At 41.6% G+C, this 21,755-nt stretch overlaps 1 protein-coding gene across 19 annotated transcripts in view; it reads left to right on the top strand.

Annotated features, from left to right (window-relative positions):
- Nucleotides 1-21,755, top strand: part of AOPEP (aminopeptidase O (putative)) — a 422,437-nt gene that overhangs the window by 274,713 nt on the left and 125,969 nt on the right. For all 19 annotated transcript variants that reach the window (XR_011567945.1, XR_011567946.1, XM_070794246.1 and 16 more), the window contains 2 exons: nt 15,353-15,455; nt 16,080-16,187. Coding sequence is in view for 17 of the 19 variants with exons in the window: in XM_070794246.1 (XP_070650347.1) it covers nt 15,353-15,455; nt 16,080-16,187 (211 nt within the window). In the remaining 2 variants the exon portion in view is untranslated. The remainder of the gene's footprint in view (nt 1-15,352; nt 15,456-16,079; nt 16,188-21,755) is intronic.

The following is a 21,755-nucleotide window of genomic DNA, read 5'->3' on the forward strand; positions in this document are numbered from 1 at the left end:
AATACTGAGTGGGCTACCATGTCCTCCTCCATGGGATCTTCCTGACCCAGCGATCAAACCCAAGTGTCTTATGTCTTTTGCATTGGCAGGAGGGTTCTTTACCACTAGGCTACCTGGAAAGATAATCAAAAAGGATAATGAGGATTTGGAACAATTAGAACCCTCATACAGTGTTGGCAGGAATATAAAACAATAATGGCTCCTTTGGAAAGCAGTCCAGCAGATCCTCAGAAGTTTAAACATAGAATTACCATGCAAACCAGAGATTTCACTTTGAAGTTTACATGAGAAATGAACACATAAGTTCATACAAAAACATGTACAGGAATGTTCATAGTAGCATTATTCTTAAAAACCAAAAAATGGAAGCAACCCCTGTCCATCAACAGATGAACTGGTAAATAAAATGTGTTATATTCATACAATGGAATATTCATTGGCCATAAGAAGGAACTGAAGCACTGGCCCCTGCTACATGAGTGGATGAATCTCGAAAACACCATGCTAACTGCAAGAAGCTAGACATAAAAGGAAATGTACGATTCTATTTATCTGAAACATCCAGAATAGGCAAATCTATAGACATAAGAGAGCTTCCCCGATGACTCAGGGGTAAAGAAACTGCCTGCAATGCAGGAAACTCAGGAGACATGGGCTCAATTCCTGGGTCGGGAAGATCCCTTGGAGGAGGGCATGGCAACCCACTCCAGTATTCTTGCCTGGAGAATCCCTGGTCAGAGGAGCCTGGCAAGCTACAGTCCATAGGATCACAAAAGCTCAAACATGACCAAAGCGACTGAGCACACGTGCACATTGAGACAAGTAGACTAATGGTTATCAGGGTCTGAGGGAGAAAGAGCAAATGGAAAGTGACTGCTTATGGGGTTTCTTTTGGGGGTCATGCAAATGTTCTGGAATTCGATACTGGTGGTGTTTGCACAACCTTGTGAGTATACTAAAAACCACCGAATTACACATTTTTAAAAAGGTGAATTTTATGATATACAAGTTGCATCTTTTCTCAATTGTTTAAAAAAGAGAGAGATTGATAGAAAGCACTGGATGTTGTATAACGTCACTGTAGCCTTAGTAGGGTTGACCAGCAGTTTTCCAAAGGAGAGATAGAAGGAGAACTTAATGCATGAGGCAGCCACTGTCCTCAGGGCTGTGGATGTGACCAGAGGAGCCACTCCCAGTGCTGGATGCCAGGAAGACGTCGCCATGGTGTCTGTGGTATAACACCCCACGCAGAGATGATTCATTTCAAAGGAAGCATCCATCAAGTATAAGTATATACACACCAGTGTGTGTGTTAATTTTTTCCACCCTGGGTAATCCTGATGATTGTGCTGTTATTGACACACGAAAGGCTTTTTTTTTTAACTGCTCCAAAGTATTCCAGGTTATGGATATTCCATGACTGACTAACCACTTGTTTGGACATGTTGATAATTTCTAGTTTTTTGCTTTTACAAACCATACCGTGTGGACTAGTCTTACCTTACACTTACCATTAGTGCACAGCATATTAAATGTAAGGCCTCAATAGAGTATTGAGTACAGAGCTGCTCTCCCAGCTACTCGTCCTATTTTACATCCAGGTGTGTGTTGGGCTTCAAACTCGGGCGACTCCTCCATCCCCTGCCACCTCTAGTCCCCAGCATGGTGCCATTCTCCACCCAGGAGGGAAAAGTCCTTCTCCGTTCCCACAGACCATCTGCTCCTCTTTGAGTCATAAGAGGAAACGATCCTTCCCATCACTTCAGCATACGGCTCCACACATGCTGTCAGTGTTCAAAGCGTGCTTCTAACCTCCCCTTGTCAAGTGAAGTCATATGTGTTTCATTTGCCTCTTTCTGAGATAAAGTCATGGAGTTTTTGTTTTGTTTTGACATTACCAAAAAGTTTTCCATAGCAGACTGACAGCTGGTATTCTGTTACGATCACCCTGGCCCTGAACAGTGAGAGGCCCCTTTTATCCTGGTTTATGAGGATACTAGTTCAGGTATGTTGCATTCACCTCTCAAAGACAACACTGTACAAAAAGTAACGAGAACCTTGTATTGCTTGGATACGATGCTCTTTAGCTAAGCCGAGCCCCAAATATAAGTGGTTGAATAAAATTCAGTTATGGTTCCTCTAATTCATTTAGGGTTTTTTTGTTTGTTTTACATCAAAATCACCCCTTATGGATTTAGTGAGGCTAAGGCTGCCGAAATCAGATTAATTATATTCTTTGCAACCAAAGATGGAGAAGTTCTATACAGTTAACAAAAACAAGACCAGGAGCTGACTGTGGCTCAGACCATGAACTCCTTATTGCCAAATTCAGACTGAAATTGAAGAAAGTAGGGAAAACCACTAGACCATTCAGGTATGACCTAAATCAAATCCCTTATGATTATACAGTGGAAGTGAGAAATAGATTTAAGGGCCTAGATCTGATAGATAGAGTGCCTGATAAACTATGGACTGAGGTTCATGACATTGTACAGGAGACAGGGATCAAGACCATCCCCATGGAAAAGAAATGCAAAAAAGCAAAATGGCTGTCTGGGGAGGCCTTACAAATAGCTGTGAAAAGAAGAGAAGTGAAAAGCAAAGGAGAAAAGGAAAGATACAAGCATCTGAATGCAGAGTTCCAAAGAATAGCAAGAAGAGATAAGAAAGCCTTCCTCGGTGATCAATGCAAAGAAATAGAGGAAAACAATAGAATGGGAAAGACTAGAGATCTCTTCAAGAAAATTAGAAATACCAAGGGAACATTTCATGCAAAGATGGGCTCAATAAAGGACAGAAATGGTATGGACCTAACAGAAGCAGAAGATATTAAGAAGAAGTGGCAAGAATACACAGAAGAACTGTACAAAAAAGATCTTCACAACCCAGATAAGCACGATGGTGTGATCACTCACCTAGAGCCAGATATCCTGGACCTTAGAAAGCATCACTACGAACAAAGCGAGTGGAGGTGATGGAATTCCAGTTGAGCTATTTCAAATCCTGAAAGATGATGCTGTGAAAGTGCTGCACTCGACATGCCAGCAAATTTAGAAAACTCAGCAGTGGCAACAGGACTGGAAAAGGTCAGTTTTCATTCCAATCCCAAAGAAAGACAATACCAAAGAATGCTCAAACTACCGCACAATTGCACTCATCTCACATGCTAGTAAAGTAATGCTCAAAATTCTCCAAGCCAGGCTTTGGCAATACGTGAACCATGAACTTCCAGATGTTCAAGCTGGTTTTAGAAAAGGCAGAGGAACCAGAGACCCAATTGCCAACATCCGCTGAATCATCAAAAAAGCAAGAGAGTTCCAGAAAAACATCTATTTCTGCTTTATTGACTATGCCAAAGCCTTTGACTGTGTGGATCACAATAAACTGTGGAAAATTCTGAAAGAGATTGAAATACCAGACCACCTGACCTGCCTCTTGAGAAACTTATATGCAGGTCAGGAAGCAACAGTTAGAACTGGACATGGAACAACAGACTGGTTCCAAATAGGACAAGGAGTACGTCAAGCTGTATATTGTCACCCTGCTTATTTAACTTGTATGCAGAGTACATCATGAGAAATGCTCAGCTGGAAGAAGCACAAGCTAGAATCAAGATTGCAGGGAGAAATATCAATAACCTTGGATATGCAGATGACACCACCCTTATGGCAGAAAGTGAAGAGGAACTAAAAAGCCTCTTGATGAAGGTGAAAAGGAGAGTGAAAAAGTTGGCTTAAATCTCAACATTCAGAAAACGAAGATCATGGCATCTGGTCCCATCAGTTCATGACAAATAGATGGGGAAACAGTGGAAACAGTTTCAGACTTTATTTTTTTGGGCTCCAAAATCACTGCAGATGGTGACTGCAGCCATGAAATTAAAAGACGCTTACTCCTTGGAAGAAAAGTTATGACCAACCTAGATAGCATATTCAAAAGCAGAGACATTACTTTGCCAACAAAGGTCTGTCTAGTCAAGGCTATGGTTTTTCCCATGGTCATGTATGGATGTGAGAGTTGGACTGTGAAGAAAGCTGAGTGCCAAAGAATTGATGCTTTTGAACTGTGGTGTTGGAGAAGACTCTTGAGAGTCCCTTGGACTGCAAGGAGATCCAACCAGTCCATTCTGAAGGAGATCAGCCCTGGGATTTCTTTGGAAGGAATGATGCTAAAGCTGAAACTCCAGTACTTTGGCCACCTCATGCGAGGAGTTGACTCATTGGAAAAGACTCTGATGGTGGGAGGGATTGGGGCAGGAGGAGAAGGGGATGACAGAGGATGAGATGGCTGTATGGCATCACTGACTCGATGGATGTGAGTCTGAGTGAACTCTGGGAGTTGGTGATGGACAGGGAGGCCTGGCGTGCCGCAATTCATGGGGTCGCAAAGAGTCAGACATGACTGAGCGACTGAACTGAACTGAAGGCTGCATAGTGATTGATCTTCCCTCATGGCTCAGTGGATAAAGAATATGCCTAAAAGGCAGGAGACCAGGGTTCTATTCCTGTATTGGGAAGATCCCCTGGAGAAGAAAATGGCAACCCACTCCAGTATTCTTGCTTCGAGAATCCCATGGACAGAGGAGCCTGGCAGGCTACAGTCCATGGTGTCAGAGTTGGACATGAGTTAGTGACTAAGCCACCACCACCAACAAGGCTGCCTAGCAAACCTACTAACTCCATTATACTGGAGGAATGATGTTTTACTTCTAAATGCTGCAGCTTAAATATACTCTGGGCTCTCTTACCTCATAAAATCATGGACTATTAGGTCAGAAAGGACCTTAAAAGTGGTTTTGCCTAACCTTCTGTATCCCTGACAGCCACCCAGCTTCTACCTGAATATTCCGAGGGTTCTGTCCTCACCGCTCCTGTGGGAACTGCTTGTCTTGGAACAGCCTTCCTTAGCTTAGGCTGGAGACTGCCTGCATATAGAGTCTGTCCTCTTAGCCCTCATCTCCAGAGTTGCACAGGATTTGCCCCTTCTCCCCCAAACAATCCATGTATCTGTAGACCGTGGTCTTTCCTTTCCTCATCGCTAGGTCTCAGGGTTGGGAGCACACTTCCTTCCTTGAGTGTAGTTCTTTGCTGTTCTCTTTGTTGACAGTGGCCTTCTCCAGTGGACACCTGAACTGAATACAGTGCTCTATTTGAGGTCACACCTGTGAAGAGTGCCCTGGCACTATTATTGCTCCCCTTCATCTGGATAACTCAGAAAAGAAAGGACAGCTATTAGTAGAGTTAGTTGAAGGCACTCACATGTAGACCATTATTGTTGTTCAGTCACCAAGTTGTGTCTGACTCTTCATGACCGCATGGACTGCAGCACGCCAGGCTTCCCTGTCCCTCACCATCTCCCGGGGTTTGCCCAAGTTCGTGTCCATTGAATCAGTGATGCCATCCCACCATCTCATCCTCTGTCAGTATCTTCTCCTGCCTTCAATCTCTCTCAGCATTAGGGTCTTTTCCAGTGAGTCAGCTCTTTGCATCAGGTGGCCAAAGTATTGAACATATTCCATTTTTAAACCTGGTATTATACACCTTCTCAGGGCAGTCTTATCATTCCAGTTCAGTTCAGTTGCACAGTCGTATCCTACTCTTTGCGACCCCATGAATCACAGCACGCCAGGCCTCCCTGTTCATCACCAATACCCGGAGTTCACTCAAACCCATATCCATCGAGTTGGTGATGCCATCCAGCCATCTCATCCTCTGTTGTCCCCTTCTTCTCCTGCCCCCAATCCCTTCCAGGATCAGGGTCTTTTCCAATGAGTAACTCTTCGCATCAGGTGGACAAAGTATTGGAGTTTCAGCTTCAGCATCAGTCCCTCCAATGAACACCCAGGACTGATCTCCTTTAGGATGGACTGGTTTGATCTCCTTGCAGTCCAAGGGACTCTCAAGAGTCTTCTCCAACACCACAGTTCAAAAGCATCAATTCTTCGGTGCTCAGCTTTCTTCACAGTCCAACTCTCACATCCATACATGACTAGTGGAAAAACCATAGCCTTGACTAGACAGACCTTTGTTGGCAAAGTAATGTCTCTGCTTTTGAATATGCTTATCTAGGTTGGTCATAACTTTCCTTCCAAGGAGTAAGCGTCTTTTAATTTCATGGCTGCAGTCACCATCTGCAGTGATTTTGGAGCCCAAAAAAATAAAGTCTGACACTGTTTCTACTGTTTCCCCATCTATTTCCCATGAAGTGATGGGACCAGATGCCATGATCTTCATTTTCTGAATGTTGAGCTTTAAGCCAACTTTTTCACTGTCCTCTTTCACTTTCATCAAGAGGCTTTTTAGTTCCTCTTCACTTTCTTCCATAAGGGTGGTGTCATCTGCATATCCAAGGTTATTGATATTTCTCCCCGCAATCTTGATTCCAGCTTGTGCTTCTTCCAGCCCAGCGTTTCTCATGATGTCCTCTGCATATAAGTTAAATAAGCAGGGTGACAATATATAGCCTTGACGTACTCCTTGTCCTATTTGGAACCAGTCTGTTGTTCCATGTCCAGTTCTAACTGTTGCTTCCTGACCTGCATACAGATTTCTCAAGAGGCAGATCAGGTGGTCTGGTATTCCCATCTCTTTCAGAATTTTCCACAGTTTATTGTGATCCACACAGTCAAAGGCTTTGGCATAGTCAATAAAGCCTTGACTTTATTGAAAAAGTGGATTCCTATGCATATTTTTTTCCTTAGTTACATTCATTGAGTGCTTCCAATGTACTAAACACTGTTCTAAGCACTCTACATACACTTAATTAATCCTCAAAATGGCTCTAGGTACCAGTACTGTCTTCCTCCCCATTTGACGAATGAGGAAACAGTAAGCGTATAGCAAGGGACCAGCTTTCTGCCTCTAGGAAGAGGCAGAGCCAGGATGAAAGCAGATGTAAGTCGGGCTCCAGAGCCCTCTCTCCCTGCTCTCTGCCCCGATCCCCAGCAGGACTCCCTGTTAATTCTCATTGCTCCTATTGATCTCACCTACTATTCGTTTATTGTTTTGGAAAGCCACATCATCACCTCTTGCTGCCTGTTGAGTTTACAGACAATTTAATATACCAAATCTTTTTCACAAAGTTTAAATACTTTTAAAGCTTCTTTGTCCTTCTTGGTTGTTGTTTTTATTAATTTCAGATCCTCATTCCAGCCTGTGGTTTCTGTTTTTGACTGCAGATGCTATAAGTCAACCAGTTAGACTTCCATACTCAACTTATTTGCAAATTTATTAAGCCAGTAAGTCACCATTCCTTGGAAGGACTCCCTCCCGGTTATACCAAGTAATTAATCAATAGCCTTGAGGTTCTGTTTTTTAACCTTCTGCAAAGCTATGACACAGCCGCCATGTGCTCACCACTACCTCCATCTTGGCAGCTGCCTTAGAGAAGTCAGGATGCTGATACCCACAGTGAATTTCTGGAAGTCGCCCTCAAGATCCCATGCTACCTCCTTGCAGCCCCCATCATTTTCTAACTGCTCACAAGCTATCTGTTCGATACACGGTCACAGACTTTGCTTCCCCTCCTCTCATTCCCTCTTCCTTTGCAAAATCGGAATGACGTTTGTCTATCTCCGTCAGTCCCCTTCCCATTGTCTCCATGATTTGATGTTTCCAGAGGCCTGTGATTGCAGGTGGAAGCTTTCTGAGCTGTGGCATGCCCCTCAGCTGGCCTGGAGTCAGAACTTCTCTAAATGGTGAAGTCACCCTGTCCACTGATACCAAGAATCAGTTCTCAAATATGAAACATTGGTTGCCACATAACAATGCTTGTTCCACCATGTATAGCTTGAAAATTATTTTCCTGGGCAGAAAGGTTGAAGCAAAGTGGGAGTCTAGTAGTTCTGTTCATCCTGTCGCCTCTTAACACTTGGTTTTCTTTAGACTCTACACATTGGTGCAAAAGCCCTTTTTATTGTCCTGGGCATTCTTTCTCCCTTAGCACGAACTCATTCGGAATGTCTACCTTTCTGACAATGAATTTCCAGCTCCCCAGCTCTTGTAGATAGCTTCCTCCAGCATCCCCCTTTCCTCTTTTGTACATGCCCTCTTACAACACCCTCTTATCCTGGGCACGCTTTGCTCATTTGCTTCTTCATCTCCTTTGAAAACTGCAAATTACCTCTTGGTGTGCTGAATATGAAGATATACTGCACAGACTAATTATATTAATCCATTATTTTTTTTTCTCTTTTCTTTTTGGGGGATTTCGTTCTTAGAAAGGAATTTCTGATTTATGGCCATTCAAAACTCAAGCACTATTTTGGTGTTTTATTAATGCTCATTACTTCCTGCTTTTCTAAGTTTTTTCTTTCATTTCCCTGCCCTGCTTATCAAAATGTGCAGAGTTTTTTGTGTTTTCCACAGTTCTGCTATCTACAGACTCTTTTCTCATCGCCCTCATCAGCAGCTGACCTCTCTTGCTCTGTGAACCAACCACTGGCTTCTTTCACCCTCAGGGGACAAAATATACCTTCTTCACTTTCCTGTGGCTCCCTGGAGAGGTGCCTCTTTCTGTCTTAAATCATTTTATCAATTGCCTTTTTCAACACTGGCATGATAGCCTGCTGTGTCTGCTATAGGATAATGGTCCCTGATGGGGAAAAACCTTCATGCTGGGTAGCTGTTAAATCCACTGTGAAAAACACACAGATAATCAAACTTTGGCCAAACACCAGAAGCTTCGACATGGTACAACTTCATTAGTTAAAGGTGTGCACAAACTTCTGTCCTAGCCTCTTCGGTAACACTGTCCAAAGGCAAGGCAATGGCGAGCGTTCATTATGCGGCACATTTTATAGATGGAAAAATTGTTGCAGAAACAAAGGAGAAGACCATACAATTCCTGTACTTTCAATCATTCTGCCACCATTTCTCACCCAGAATTTTACTAATCTCTTCACAGAGTGATATAGACTATAGGGGGTTGTGGGGGTCAGGGAGTGTCAGGAATATGCCCAGACCTAGCTTACTAGAATTTTAAGCAATACCTGAATTTTTTTTTCAATTTGTTTTCTGATGATGATACAGCAAGGAGCGGGCTTACAGATCAGCCACAGGAGGGTTTACACTCCAAATCAGGAGTATCTGAGCAGGTGGTACTAGTGGTAAAGAACCCGCCTGCCAATGCAGGAGATGTAAGAAATGCACGTTTGATCCTTGGATCGGGAAGATCCCCTGGAGAAGGAAATGGCATCCCACTCCAGTATTCTTGCCTGGAGAATCCCATGGACAGAGGAGCCTGGTGGGCTACAGTCCACAGCGTTGCAAAGAGTCAGACACAACTGAGCAACTAACACTAACTAACATAAAAAGAAGGCATGGGACTACATATATGTGCTTCATCAATTAAAAAAAAATTTTATTTTCAAATAATTTTAGATGTGCAAATAACTACTAAAATGATAGAGTTCCTGTGTATCCTTTCTCCTGCTTCCCCCAATAATAGCATTGTACAATGTGACTATAGGGTGATGTCTTTCTAATATCTTTGCCTGTCAGAGGAAGGCTTAGCTGGCACGCCTGACCCCAACCAGTATTCACTATGATGAGACTGTGCACGCGTGCTAAGTCACTTAAGTTGTGTCAACGCTTTGCGACACTATGGACTGTAGCCTGCCAGGCTTCTCTGTCCATTGGATTCTCCAGGCAAGAATACTGGAGAGGGTTGCTGTGCCCTCCTCCAAGGGATCTTCCCGACCCAGAGATGGAACCCGTGCCTCCTACAGCTCCTGCATTGCAGGCAGATTCTTTACCGCTCAGCCACCTTAGCTTTGTTTATATTGTGGTTGGGCTTCCCAGGCGACAATTGTGGTAAAGAACCCACCTGCCAATGCAGGAGACGTAAGAGGCGTGAGTTCCATCCCTGGGTCGGGAAGATCCCCTGGAGGAGGTCATGGCAACCCACTCCAGTATTCTTGCCTGGAGAATCCAATGGACAGAGAAGCCTGGCAGGCTACAGTTCATAATGTCGCAACGAGTTGGACACGACTGAAGCAACAGCATGCACGCACGCATACTGTGCTTACAAAATGCCAATAGGCCTCTGGCTAAGTGCTTTTAGACACTTAGACACTTTAGACACAGTCACTACCACTGCCCCCTTTTTACAGATGAAAACTGGGCTTACGTGAGTCACGGTGTTGCCTGACTCACTCAAGATTACATGGCATGTAAGTGGCAGAGTCACGATTCTTAACCAGGGTGTTAGCTGCTTCCCTGGGAGATGTCACGTGTGTATTCGAGGCTCAGAATTCTCCAGGGGTCTTCACAAAGGTGGTTTTTAACATCCTCCACTACTTCAGGGTGAGTGATGCCCTGCCACCAGACTGTCAGACACCCGTGGGGTAGCTGCCACTGATAGAGCAGGGATGTTGGGATGCTGATCAACCCCTTTCTGTCTCATTTCTGGGATGCTTTGTCCCTGGCTGAAGCACCGCAGTAGCAGGTTTACAGATGAAGCTGTGTTGTGGCTCTTACTTTCATGCCAAGGAGTACAAGGCTGAGAGCACTGGCAGATGGCCCATCTGGGCTGTGGCAGAGCAGTAGGTGTTGAGACCCAAGCTGACATGCTTGAGCACCTTTAGGAGGCCTTTTCTCAAATCCCACCATTGGCAATCATCCTGCAGAATTGGTTCTTTGTTCAGGAGATTTGATTCCAAATCCAATCATGTATCAAATATCACTGCCATCTGACAGCTTTTTAAATGTCTATATTGCTTCTGAGAGTGAGTGGAAAAGGAAGGAGGTGGGCAGGGAAAGGTCATGCCAATCTCGGTTGTTACATTTGGTGCCAGGTACAACAGAAACCAAGAGCATTTAAGCCCAAACGACCTTGGTAACTTGATCTCTCACATTCCATGTATTCCAGCCAAGGAAATAAACACTGGTGTAAAATGTTGAAGAGATGCTTAACACTTTTATGTTACAAAGTGCTTTTACATTATCTGAGCCTCATCACACTCTTTACAGGTGAGAAAATTGAGCTTCAGGGAGAGGAAACATGTTGTCAAAGATTCTCCACTTAGTATTTGGCACAATTGAGGTGGGGGCCTCAGAAAGCAGCAAAGACTTCAGTGTTCCATGGACCTGGGTTCCAGCCTCACTTCTGCCACTACTAGCTTTGTGGTTGTCTCCAGGCCTCACTTTCCTCCGCTTTTAAATGGGCATCATCACAGTACCTACCCCATTAGGTTCTTGTAAGGGTACGAGTACGTGATACATAAAAAGCTAGACAGGATAACAGGAATGGTAGCTATTAGTATTAGTTCAATTCTCCATCCATTAGCAATGAATCTGGCTTCAGCTAATGGAATAGTCAAGCAATGTTGACTTAAAAACAAATGGGAGTTACTTTCTCTTACAGTAAGTGTGGAGGCAGGTAGTCTTGGAAGACTGTTTACCTTCTTTCATTCCATCCCAGTCTCCACAGCATGTTGATTTGCTGCCTCATGGTTGCAGAGTGGCAGCTGCAGTTCCATCCACCAAGTTTGGGGGATATTTCCCCTTTAGTAAAGAAAGCAAAAGCTTTCCCAAAACCTCACTACCAACCACAGCAGACATCTGTTTTTTTCTCATTGTCCTGAACTGTGTCTTCCGATTCTCGGTAACTGCAAGGACACTTGGAAAGTGAGTGTTTGACTTTTCAGACTTAATTGTACAAGTGGCAGTGAAGAAGATAGATGAGAATAGGAGATTAGGCCACAGTTCCTGCTGCCTCTTACAATGTCATTAACATTTGTTTTGTTTAACTAGTCCTTAGGTGTAGAGAGCTTAGTTAACCCTAATCGTGTGTTCATGGCACGTGAACAGCAAAGCCCCTTTTCTGGACTAAGTCCATCTTATTTTCACAAAATGTGTACTATTTCATGTGCATCTATTTTTTTCTCAACTTTTTTTTATTGAAATACATGTACACTAGAGTGCACAGATATTTCTAGATGGCCCAATAGATTTTTGCTATTTATCTTCATTAAAGCACCACTCAGATTAGCATAGAATATTCCCACAATCCCAGAAACTTTTCTCTGTTTTCCCTACTCTGTTTATACTTTCTCCCAAAGGTAACCTTTATTCTGATCTGTATCCTTGTAGATCTGTTTTACATGTTCTTTGACTTCACTTAACTGGAGTTGTACACTTGTATGTAGCCTGTAGAATCTCATGCACAGGGAGCCTGGCAGGCTACAGTCCATTGTGTCACATAGAGTTGGACACGACTGAAGTGTGACGTGGCATGCACACACATGTAGTCTTTTTGGGTGTGACAGTTCATTCACCTGTGAGACTCACCTGTTATTGTAGGTAGTGGTAGTTCATTTGTTTACTGCTCTCTATGCTTTGTCTCCCTGCACAGACTTGGAGTAAGTGGTCTTATGAGAACCAGAATAGCACAGACATGGAAGTCATCCCTTTTCCACTCATGGAGTATCTTTTCTTTATAAAACCACCCACTTTGATTTCTCACGAAGCTCGCCTGGGCACTGCTCTCTCCAGCACCATGTCTACTTTAAAAGGAATCTCTTGGGGACTTGTACATTTGCCTTGGATGCTCTCAGCATAAAAGCATTTTCTTGAACACTTGGAGAGGGTGGAAGAGGAGCGTAAGAGAGCAGTGCTTCCTGAAAGGACGTTTTTAGTCAAAGGAAAAAAGTGCCAACGAAAGTCGTCATTTGAAATTTGAGCCTGGAAGCCAGCCTTTGGAGCAGAGATTTAGGTTGGTCTTCCAGTGTTCTCCCCTTCTAACAGTCTCCATTTAGGGCTCAAGGGCAAAAGAAACAACAACTCTGTCTGTCTTGGGGGTGGGAAAACTGGTTTGAATTCAGGCTGACTCTGAGAAGTCTTCCTTCCCCCCAAGGCTCTGGCTGGTGGGCTTTCCTATCAAAGCCAGCACGGCTTTCTTTATAAAATAAACATTCAACTCCGGGAAAAACTTGAGAGCAGGAATAAAGCTAATGCTTTTCAGTGGAGTCTTAAATGAAGATGAAAGGGACTAAACAGTTATTCCTGCAAGTATGGTCATGTCTAGGAATCCAGTAGAAAAATTCAGACTATGCACATTCACTCTAGTGGCTGGTCGTCATCATCTCTCTTTAGGTATCTGCTGGTTCTGAGCCTTGTGTCTGCTGGGATAATGAATTCGAATATTCAGCAGAGACTTAATCATGGATTCTTTGCTAGGCAGCTAGAGCACACTGCAAAGGGACTAGTTTGGCAGTTGGGTCATCTTCGGGCACTGCTGTTCAGATCCAGTACCCTTCCGTTTTTGTGTCGGTGGGCACAGAGGATTAAGGGCATGAACCATTGAAATCTACTGCCTCTAACGTCTGATGACCAACCTTGAATTCAGCAAGACTTACTGCTAATGACTTTAGAAAGTTTTATTAAGTTATTGAGTAATGTATCCCTTGCCCTCATGAAGGGCTTTTCATATATTATTTCAATTATTCCCCACAGGCCCTGGGGAGATAGGTAAAGTTGTTCCCATTTTTGCAAATCAATAAATTGAGGATTAGAGAATTTAAGTTACCTGCTAATAAGTAACAGGTAATAAGGAGTAGGTTTGAGAGTCAACACTAAGTCTTTCAGATTATAAAGACTATATACTTTGTAAGATCAACTAGCTTTTAAAAATAACCCCTCCATATATATATATATACAGTGAAATACTACTCAGCCATAAAAGATGAAAAAATGCCATTTGCAGCAACATGGATGCAACTAGAGATTATTATACTAAGTGAGGTAAGTCAGAAAGAAAGACAAATACCATATAATATTACTTATATACAGAATCTGGAGAAGGCAATGGCACCCCACTCCAGTACTCTTGCCTGGAAAATCCCGTGGGCGGAGGAGCCTGGTAGGCTGCAGTCCATGGGGTCGCTAAGAGTCGGACACAACTGAGCAACTTCACTTTCACTTTTCACTTTGATGCATTGGAGAAGGAAATGGCAACCCACTCCAGTGTTCTTGCCTGGAGAGTCCCAGGGATGGGGGAGTCTGGTGGGCTGCCGTCTCTGGGGTCGCACAGAGTCGGACACGACTGAAGCGACTTAGCAGTAGTAGTGGTATATACAGAATCTCAAGTGTGACGCAAATGAACTTATCTATGAATCAGAAAGAGACTCACGATACATAGAACAGACTTGTGGCTGCCAAGGAGAGTAGGGAGGGAAGAACTGGGAGTTTGGGTTAGTAGGTGCAAACTATTATCTATAGAATGGATAAACAACAAGATGCTATTGTATAGCATAGGGAACTGTATTCAATATCCTGTAATTAAACCATAGTGGAAAAGAATATGAAAAAAATATATATGTGTGTATAACTGAATCACTTTGCTGTATAGCAGACATTAACACGCATTGTAAGTCAACTCGATGTCAATAAAATACATTTTAAAACAACAAAAACCAAATATATAACTAAAAGTAAAAATAACCTCTTGCCTTTCTGATGTGCCAGCCCTTGCCTTCCCCTCACCCCAGCACATGCTCTTCAGAGTTTGTCCAATAAGTGACTGGTTGTCGAACAGCTAAAAGCTGTAAATGCTTTGTCACTTACTTTGAATTTAGTTGTTGAATTGTCAGTGTAACACAATTATATTTTATTAAGGACATTTTTTAAAATATTTAAAACCATAGAGCTTAATGGAAAACACTCTGATGGACAGTAAGAAGACTGGTTTCAATCCTTAATGTCACCATGAATCCAAACAAGCTGTGAGACCTTGGATACAGACTTAATTTCTGGGTGCCCATTTCTCTCATTTGTGAAATGAGGAGGTTAAAGTATGTGATTACTAATGTCTCTCTCTGTTCTAAAAACATGGGCCTCTATGCCTCTTCTTGTTTTGCTTTTGTGATTCTAAAATGGCTTCAGAGTACAAATATTTCTTAAAGGAGCCTTAATTACTAAATGCAAATCAAGAGAAGTGGATAACATTGGGGCTTTCAGAATTTTTTGGAATATATAAGTTCTTTACTCTTCCAAGCAAAGCTACATTTTCCACTGTGTTTCCCAGTCCAACATTCCCACCAAAAGAAAAGTGTATAGTTTCTTAAATAATTCATATTGGAACTTAGATTCCTTGAGGGTCTGGCAAGCGTTAATCTTGGATAAGGTGATGTAAAATATTGCCAATAGCCAACCTCAGGTTGCCAACCCAAAATATAAGTCCCTCCTTGTTCAGTATATGAATTTATAACGTAAACCATTTAAAAGTCTACCTGGCACTATTGAATAGAATTGACACTGTTGGGCAACTCTGTAAAGAAGAAATAAGGCAATATTGTGGTCCAAGTAGTTAAGAATATGCTATACTTAAAGAAAATTTTACTGCATCATTTCAGACCCAATAAAGAAAAAACTGGCCACGTGAGTGACTCAGGATCGTCTGTCATCAGACATGGGCTTAATCCGGAGAAGGTCTTCATGCAGGTTCATTACTTAAAGGTAAGCCTCCCTGAGTGACAAAAGCCAGGACTTTTTAGATTTTACATGTGAACAGTGAAGGTTAGTAACAAGGTTGGGGCAAAACAAACATATCGTCAACATTGTAAATGACATTTGATTGAGCAGATTCTGATCGTCCAACAATTAAAGCATTTCACACCCAGCATGAAGCATGAATCAAAGGAAGGGGAACTGTTCCCTTCCCTGTACCTCCCTTCTCCCCGCTTCACGTCAGCTTTGAAGAGCAGAGTCTTAAAATTGCTGTCAGGTTCCTACTAGAAGACAGAGTGATTTTTTTTAAGTATTTTAATTTGTAAAATCCTTTTCTGATAGCTAAAGGAGAGAGGAGCTGGGCCCCTTTTCCCTATTTGTCCGTAATGGACATCCAGGTTTCATGTAAGCTAAGGGCAAATGAGACAGTGACAAATGGGTTGAAACAGAGTAGTTGTTCCTTAAGCTCCAAACCCAGCCCTACTAGTAACAATGCAAAGGGCTGCCTGGGCAGGTCAGTCCAAACGTTCTAGGTGAGCATAATTGCTGGTGGGTAAGTTAGAGTTGATTTTCTAAGTATTTTTCCGATGAACCCATGATGGGCATCTTTTTTTTCTCCTTCCTTCCTTCTAGGGCTATTTCCTTCTCCGGTTCCTTGCCAAAAGACTTGGAGAGGACACCTATTTTTCATTTTTAAGGAAGTTTGTGCACACTTTCCATGGGCAGCTGATTCTTTCTCAGGTAATTAGTGAGTCCTCTTGACTCCATGATATACAGCTGGAGAGGGTGTGGCATGTGGTAACTAGATTGTGTATTAAAAAGTAGGGAAAAGATTTACGTTTCAGTGCAATAGGAAAAATAGGAAGTTAATGAAGTGGACACAGAAGTGTTTCTGGGAGGGTCATCACCCGGTCTTTTAGGACAGGCTGTAATCCAGAACTGTCCTGTGTGCACAGGCCTGTGGGTAGTTGCACCTGAAGTGAACTTGAAAACCAAAAACAAAGCGATTTGCCGTCTCTCCTCCACCTGGAATGAGCTTTGCAAGGTGGGCTCTTTCTCGTCCTCTGTCTTAGCTTCAACACCACAATCCCAGAGTCCCTCTCGCGGAACAGAAATGCGTCCACCCTGTTCTTCTCTCCCCGCTGCCCTTTTCATTGTCTTCATTGCCATCACCATTCTTCATAATTATATTTTCCTTTCCGGATTCATTTGTTTCTTTTCTCTCCCTTCCATTCTGTGCGTAAGCTCAATAAGGCCAGTCCATGCTCTTCATTTCACCAGTCACTGATTCACATACAGTATGTGCACCATATGTATTTGATAAATAGTTTAAAAACAAGATACGCTGAAATATTCAGACAGCCTGGCCTGTCAGAGAGAGCCTCTGTCAGCTTAGCCAGGTGTTAGGTTGAGCTGCACATTGCGAGAAAGTTATCAAAGAGGCAGAGGCGCTGAAAACAGCACTTGTAGCTGATGGAGAATAAAGGATGCAGTCTCAGCACAGATTGGACGGTTGTGTTTGTGTGTGTGTGTGTGTGTGACAATTGTGCTCATATACAGTTTTGAAGTCAAATTGTGCACAATGTTAGATGCAAAGGGTGTGCATGTGTAATCCAAACACACATGCAAGGAATAGCATGAGTGTGACACGACTAGATAGCTGTTCCGTGTCTCCACACTCTTTTTATTCTTTGGTTGAGATGAAGGGGGCGTAATTCTAAACATGTATTAGGAAAGGGAGCTTGAAAACTGGCTCAGGAGTCTTATATGGTTGGGGGACTGACCCACCCAAACCTCTTCTCACCAAGATACTGCAGAGTTGAAGGAGTGCGTTAGGTTTACCGTGTCCATTCTCGTAACAGCTTTGCGTGGAACACTTAATGCTCCCTCTACCAAACTTTCCATTTTACTTTTGTTTAACTCTTTTGAATTATAGCTTTATTGTTTTCTCATAACAGCCTTATTGAGATACAATTCACATACCATAAAATTCACCCTTTTAAAGTGTACCAGTCAGTAGTTTTTAGTATATCCATAACATTGTGCAACCATTGCTGCTGATTCCAGAACACTTTTATCACCCCAAAAGAGATCCCACACCTATTAGCAGTCACTGCCCAACTTCCACCTCCCCCCAAGTTGTACACAACCAATCACCCACTTTCTGGCTCTATGGATTTGCCTATTCTGGACATTCCGTATAAATGGAGTCACATGATATGTGGCCTTGTGTGACTGGCTTCTTTCATTTAACATATTTTCAAAGTTCATGTTGTAGCAGGTATCAGTACTTCATTTCTCTTTTTTAATTTTATTTTCTAACCTCTTAAATTGTGATGAAATATACATAAGAAAATTATCATTTAAACCATTTTAAGTGTATAGGTAATGCATTAAGTACATTCACATTGTTGTCAACTATTACCATCATATGTCTCCAGAACATTTTAATCTTCCCCAAATGAAACTTGTATCCATTAAACAATAACTCCACATTCTTCCCTCCCCTCAGCCCCTAGCAACCAACATTCTATTTTCTGTCTCTGAGTTTGACTATTATAGGCACCTCATGCAAATGGAATAATATAATATTTGTCCTTTTATATCTGGATTATTCGAGTTAACAAAATGCCTTCCAGTTTCATCCATGTTGTATAGCATGTATCAGAATTTTCTTCCTATTTGTTTTTATTTATTTAGATCGTATCACATAGCTTGTGGGATCTTAGCTCTCCAACCACGGACTGAACCTGAGCCCTTGGCAGTGAAAGCACAGAGTCCTCACCATTGGATCGCCAGGGAATTAATTCCCTTAATTCTTTTTTAAGAATCAATATTTCCGTAGTATACATATACTATACTGGGTTTATCCTCTCATCCATTAATTACCCCTCTTGGCTCTTGTGAATAATGTTGCTGTGAACATTAGTGTACAAATATGTGTTCGAGTCCCTGCCTTCAATTCTTTTGAATATGTACCTAGAACTGGAATTGCTATATTATATACTGATTTAATTTTTTTAGTAACTGCCATGCTGTTTTTCCACAAGGGCTACATTATTTTGCCTTCTCACCAGCAGTGCACAAGGGTTCCAGTTTCTCCACATCCTTACCAGCACTTGTCCTTTTATTTTTTGATAATAGCCATCATAGTGGGTGTGAATGGTATTTCACTGTGGTTTTAATTTGCATTTTTCTGGTAACTATGTTGAGGATTTTTTCATGGACTTATGGGACTTTTGTATATCTTTTTTTGAGAAATGTCTGCCTATATGCTAAATTGCTTCAGTCATGTCTGACTCTTTGCGACCCTATGCTCTGTAGCCCACCAGGCTCTTCTATCTATGGGATTCTCCAGGCAAGAATACCGCAGTGGATTGCTATGCCCTCCTCCCGGGGATCTTCCCCACCCAGGACTGAACCTGTGGCTCTTATGTCTCCTGCATTTGCAGGCAGGTTCTTTACCCACTAGCACCACCTGGGAAGCCCTAGGAGAAATATCTGTTGAAATCCTTTTCTGATTTTTCATTTGGGTTGTCTTTTATTATTGAGTTGTAAGAGTATACATTCTAGACTCAAGTTCCTTATCAGATACATAACTTAAAAACATTGTCTTGCCCAATTACTCCTATGTTTGTTCTAAGAGCTTAGTCATTCTAGTTCTTATAGTTAGGTCTCCTACCCATTTTGAGTTAATTTTGTATATGGTGTAAGGTAGATGGCTCAGCTTCATTGTTTTTTGTGTGAATATCCAGTTGTCTCACTTCCATTTTTGTCATAAAGACTAGTCTTTCCCTCCACTGAATTGTCTTGGCATCCTTGTTGAAAATCAGTTGACCGTAAATGTAAGAGTTTATTTCTGGCCTCTCAATTCTAAATTCTATTGATCTCTATTTCTGTCCTTCTGCCAGTCCCACAGTAAGTGTGGAAATTATTGCTCTTTCAACTGACACATACTCATTATAAAAAATTTAATAAACAATACAGAAAAATACAATGAATGTAAATATCATTCAAAATATCACCGTCCATAAATACTTATAATTAATAGTAGGTGAACATCATTCTAGAAGTTGCATTTCTTTTATCCATTTCTATCTTTCTATATATGTTGTGTGTGTGTGTGTGTGTGTGTGTGTGTGTGTGGTTAGTTGCTCAGTAGTGCCTGATTCTTTGCAACCCCATGGACTATAGCCCACCAGGCTCCTCTGTCCATGGGGTTTTTCCAGGCAAGAATACTGGAGTGGGTTGCCATTTCCTACGTGCCTGATCATACACACATTTATAGATAGATGTATTTAGAAATAGTTTTATAAAAATAGACTATGTGCTTTTAATGAAAAAATGTTTTAAATGTTACTTTACTTGAAATTAACACATGAAAAAGAAACTAAACTGAATATAAAAGACTTTCTTGAGCTTAAGATAAATAAATAAAGATAAAATAAAGATAAAAAATCATTTCCTAAAAGATTCTTCTACAGTTAAGAAACACAATTACAAAAAATCTTTAAGAGGTTGAAATTGTTCTTTTTTTCCTTTTGAGATATATATCTTAATTTTAGAAAGTGTCAATTTATTCTCCTATGTTAACATTAATATAAAAGATGAGGCAACCAGTAGTTATGTTTCAACTACTTTTTTCCTGGTTCTAGATTTTTCTTAATTAATATTTTTACATAGTTCATGTTTATATCATTTATATTGTGTGATGTTACTGTAATTTTCACAGTTGTATAGTCCTAGTTCTGTATTTAAAGGATTTCATTATTCACTAACAGTCATTTTACCCTGCTTCTATATTTATGAATGCTTTCTTTTGATTCAGCACTTTGTTAAATTGAAGTTCAAGTTGCTTGAGAATGTTTGCCTGTTGCCTTTATATTTGAATTACAAACTGGCTGGGTATAATATTCTTGGGTCATATTTTCATCTCCTCAGAACATTGTGGCTATTGCTCAACTGCCTTCTGGCATTAAATACTGCTGTTGAAACTTTTAAAGTCAGTCTGTTTTTTCCTGTTTATACCACTCAGATGACAGAAGAATTCTTTACCTTTGATGTTTATTAATTTAATCCAAAGTGACTTGGTGTTCATGAGTCTGCATCAGTTTTGTTTTGTTTTTTCCCTGGAAAACACTGCATCTTTAGACTCAACATCTATTCTTCCTTGTTTCAGTAAATTATCTTAATTGTATCTTTGAACACATTCATTTTTTTTTTTCCCTTACAGGATGCTGAGTTTCAAGGTTACTGGTTATTTTTGTCATACCATCATTGTCCTCCATACATGTTATTTTCTAGTTATTTGCTTCTGTCTTTTTGTTCTTCACAGAATATGTTTATCTCAAGCAGTATTATTTTTATTATTAATGTTATTGTTATAACAGTATTATTATTTTTCTTTAATGGCTATTCTTTTCCTTGATGTTTCCATTTTATTAATGCTCCTATGGTGGTATTATTTTGGTCCCTAATTTATTCCCTTTGCTTTGAAATCTCTTCCTCTCATTTTATTGTTTTGTCATCTTGTCTTTGAGTTTTCATTTCATTGAATTTATGTTCTTATTCAGTTCAGTTGCTCAGTCGTGTCCAGCTCTTTGCGACCCCATGGACTTCCCTGTCTATCACCAACTCCTGGAGTTTACCCAAACTCATGTCCATTGAGTTGGTGATGCCATCCAACCATCCCATCCTCTGTTGTCCCCTTCTCCTCCTGCTTCAATCTTTCCCAGCATCAGGGTCTTTTCACCTAACATTCCAGGTTCCTATGCAATATTGCTCTTTACAGCATGGGACCTTGCTCCTATCCCCAGTCACATCCACAACTGGGTGTTGTTTTTGCTTTGGCTCTGTCTCTTTGTTCTTTCTGGAGTTATTTCTCCGCTGATCTCCAGTAGTATATTGGGTACTTACCAACCTGGGGAGTTCATCTCTCAATATCCTATCTTTTTGCCTTTTCATACTGTTCATGGGGTTCTCAAGGCAAGAATACTGAAGTGGTTTGCCATTCCCTTCTCCAGTGGACCATATTTTGTCAGAACTCTCCACCATGTCCCATCTGTCATGGGTGGCCCTACACAGCATGGCTTATAGTTTCATCGAGTTAGACAAGGCTGTGGTCCATGTGACTAGATTGGTTAGTTGTCTGAGATTGTGTTTTCTGTCTGTCTGTCCTTTGATGCCCTCTCTCAGTGTCTACCGTCTTACTGGGGTTTCTCTGACCCTGGACCTGGGCTATCTCCTCAAGGCTGGTCCAGCGAAGCACAGCTGCCACTTCTGACCTTGGATGTGGGATAGCTCTTCTCG

Source organism: Bos indicus, chromosome 8 (assembly GCF_029378745.1).
Source record: "Bos indicus isolate NIAB-ARS_2022 breed Sahiwal x Tharparkar chromosome 8, NIAB-ARS_B.indTharparkar_mat_pri_1.0, whole genome shotgun sequence".
In the NCBI taxonomy this organism is placed as follows: Eukaryota; Metazoa; Chordata; class Mammalia; order Artiodactyla; family Bovidae; genus Bos; species Bos indicus.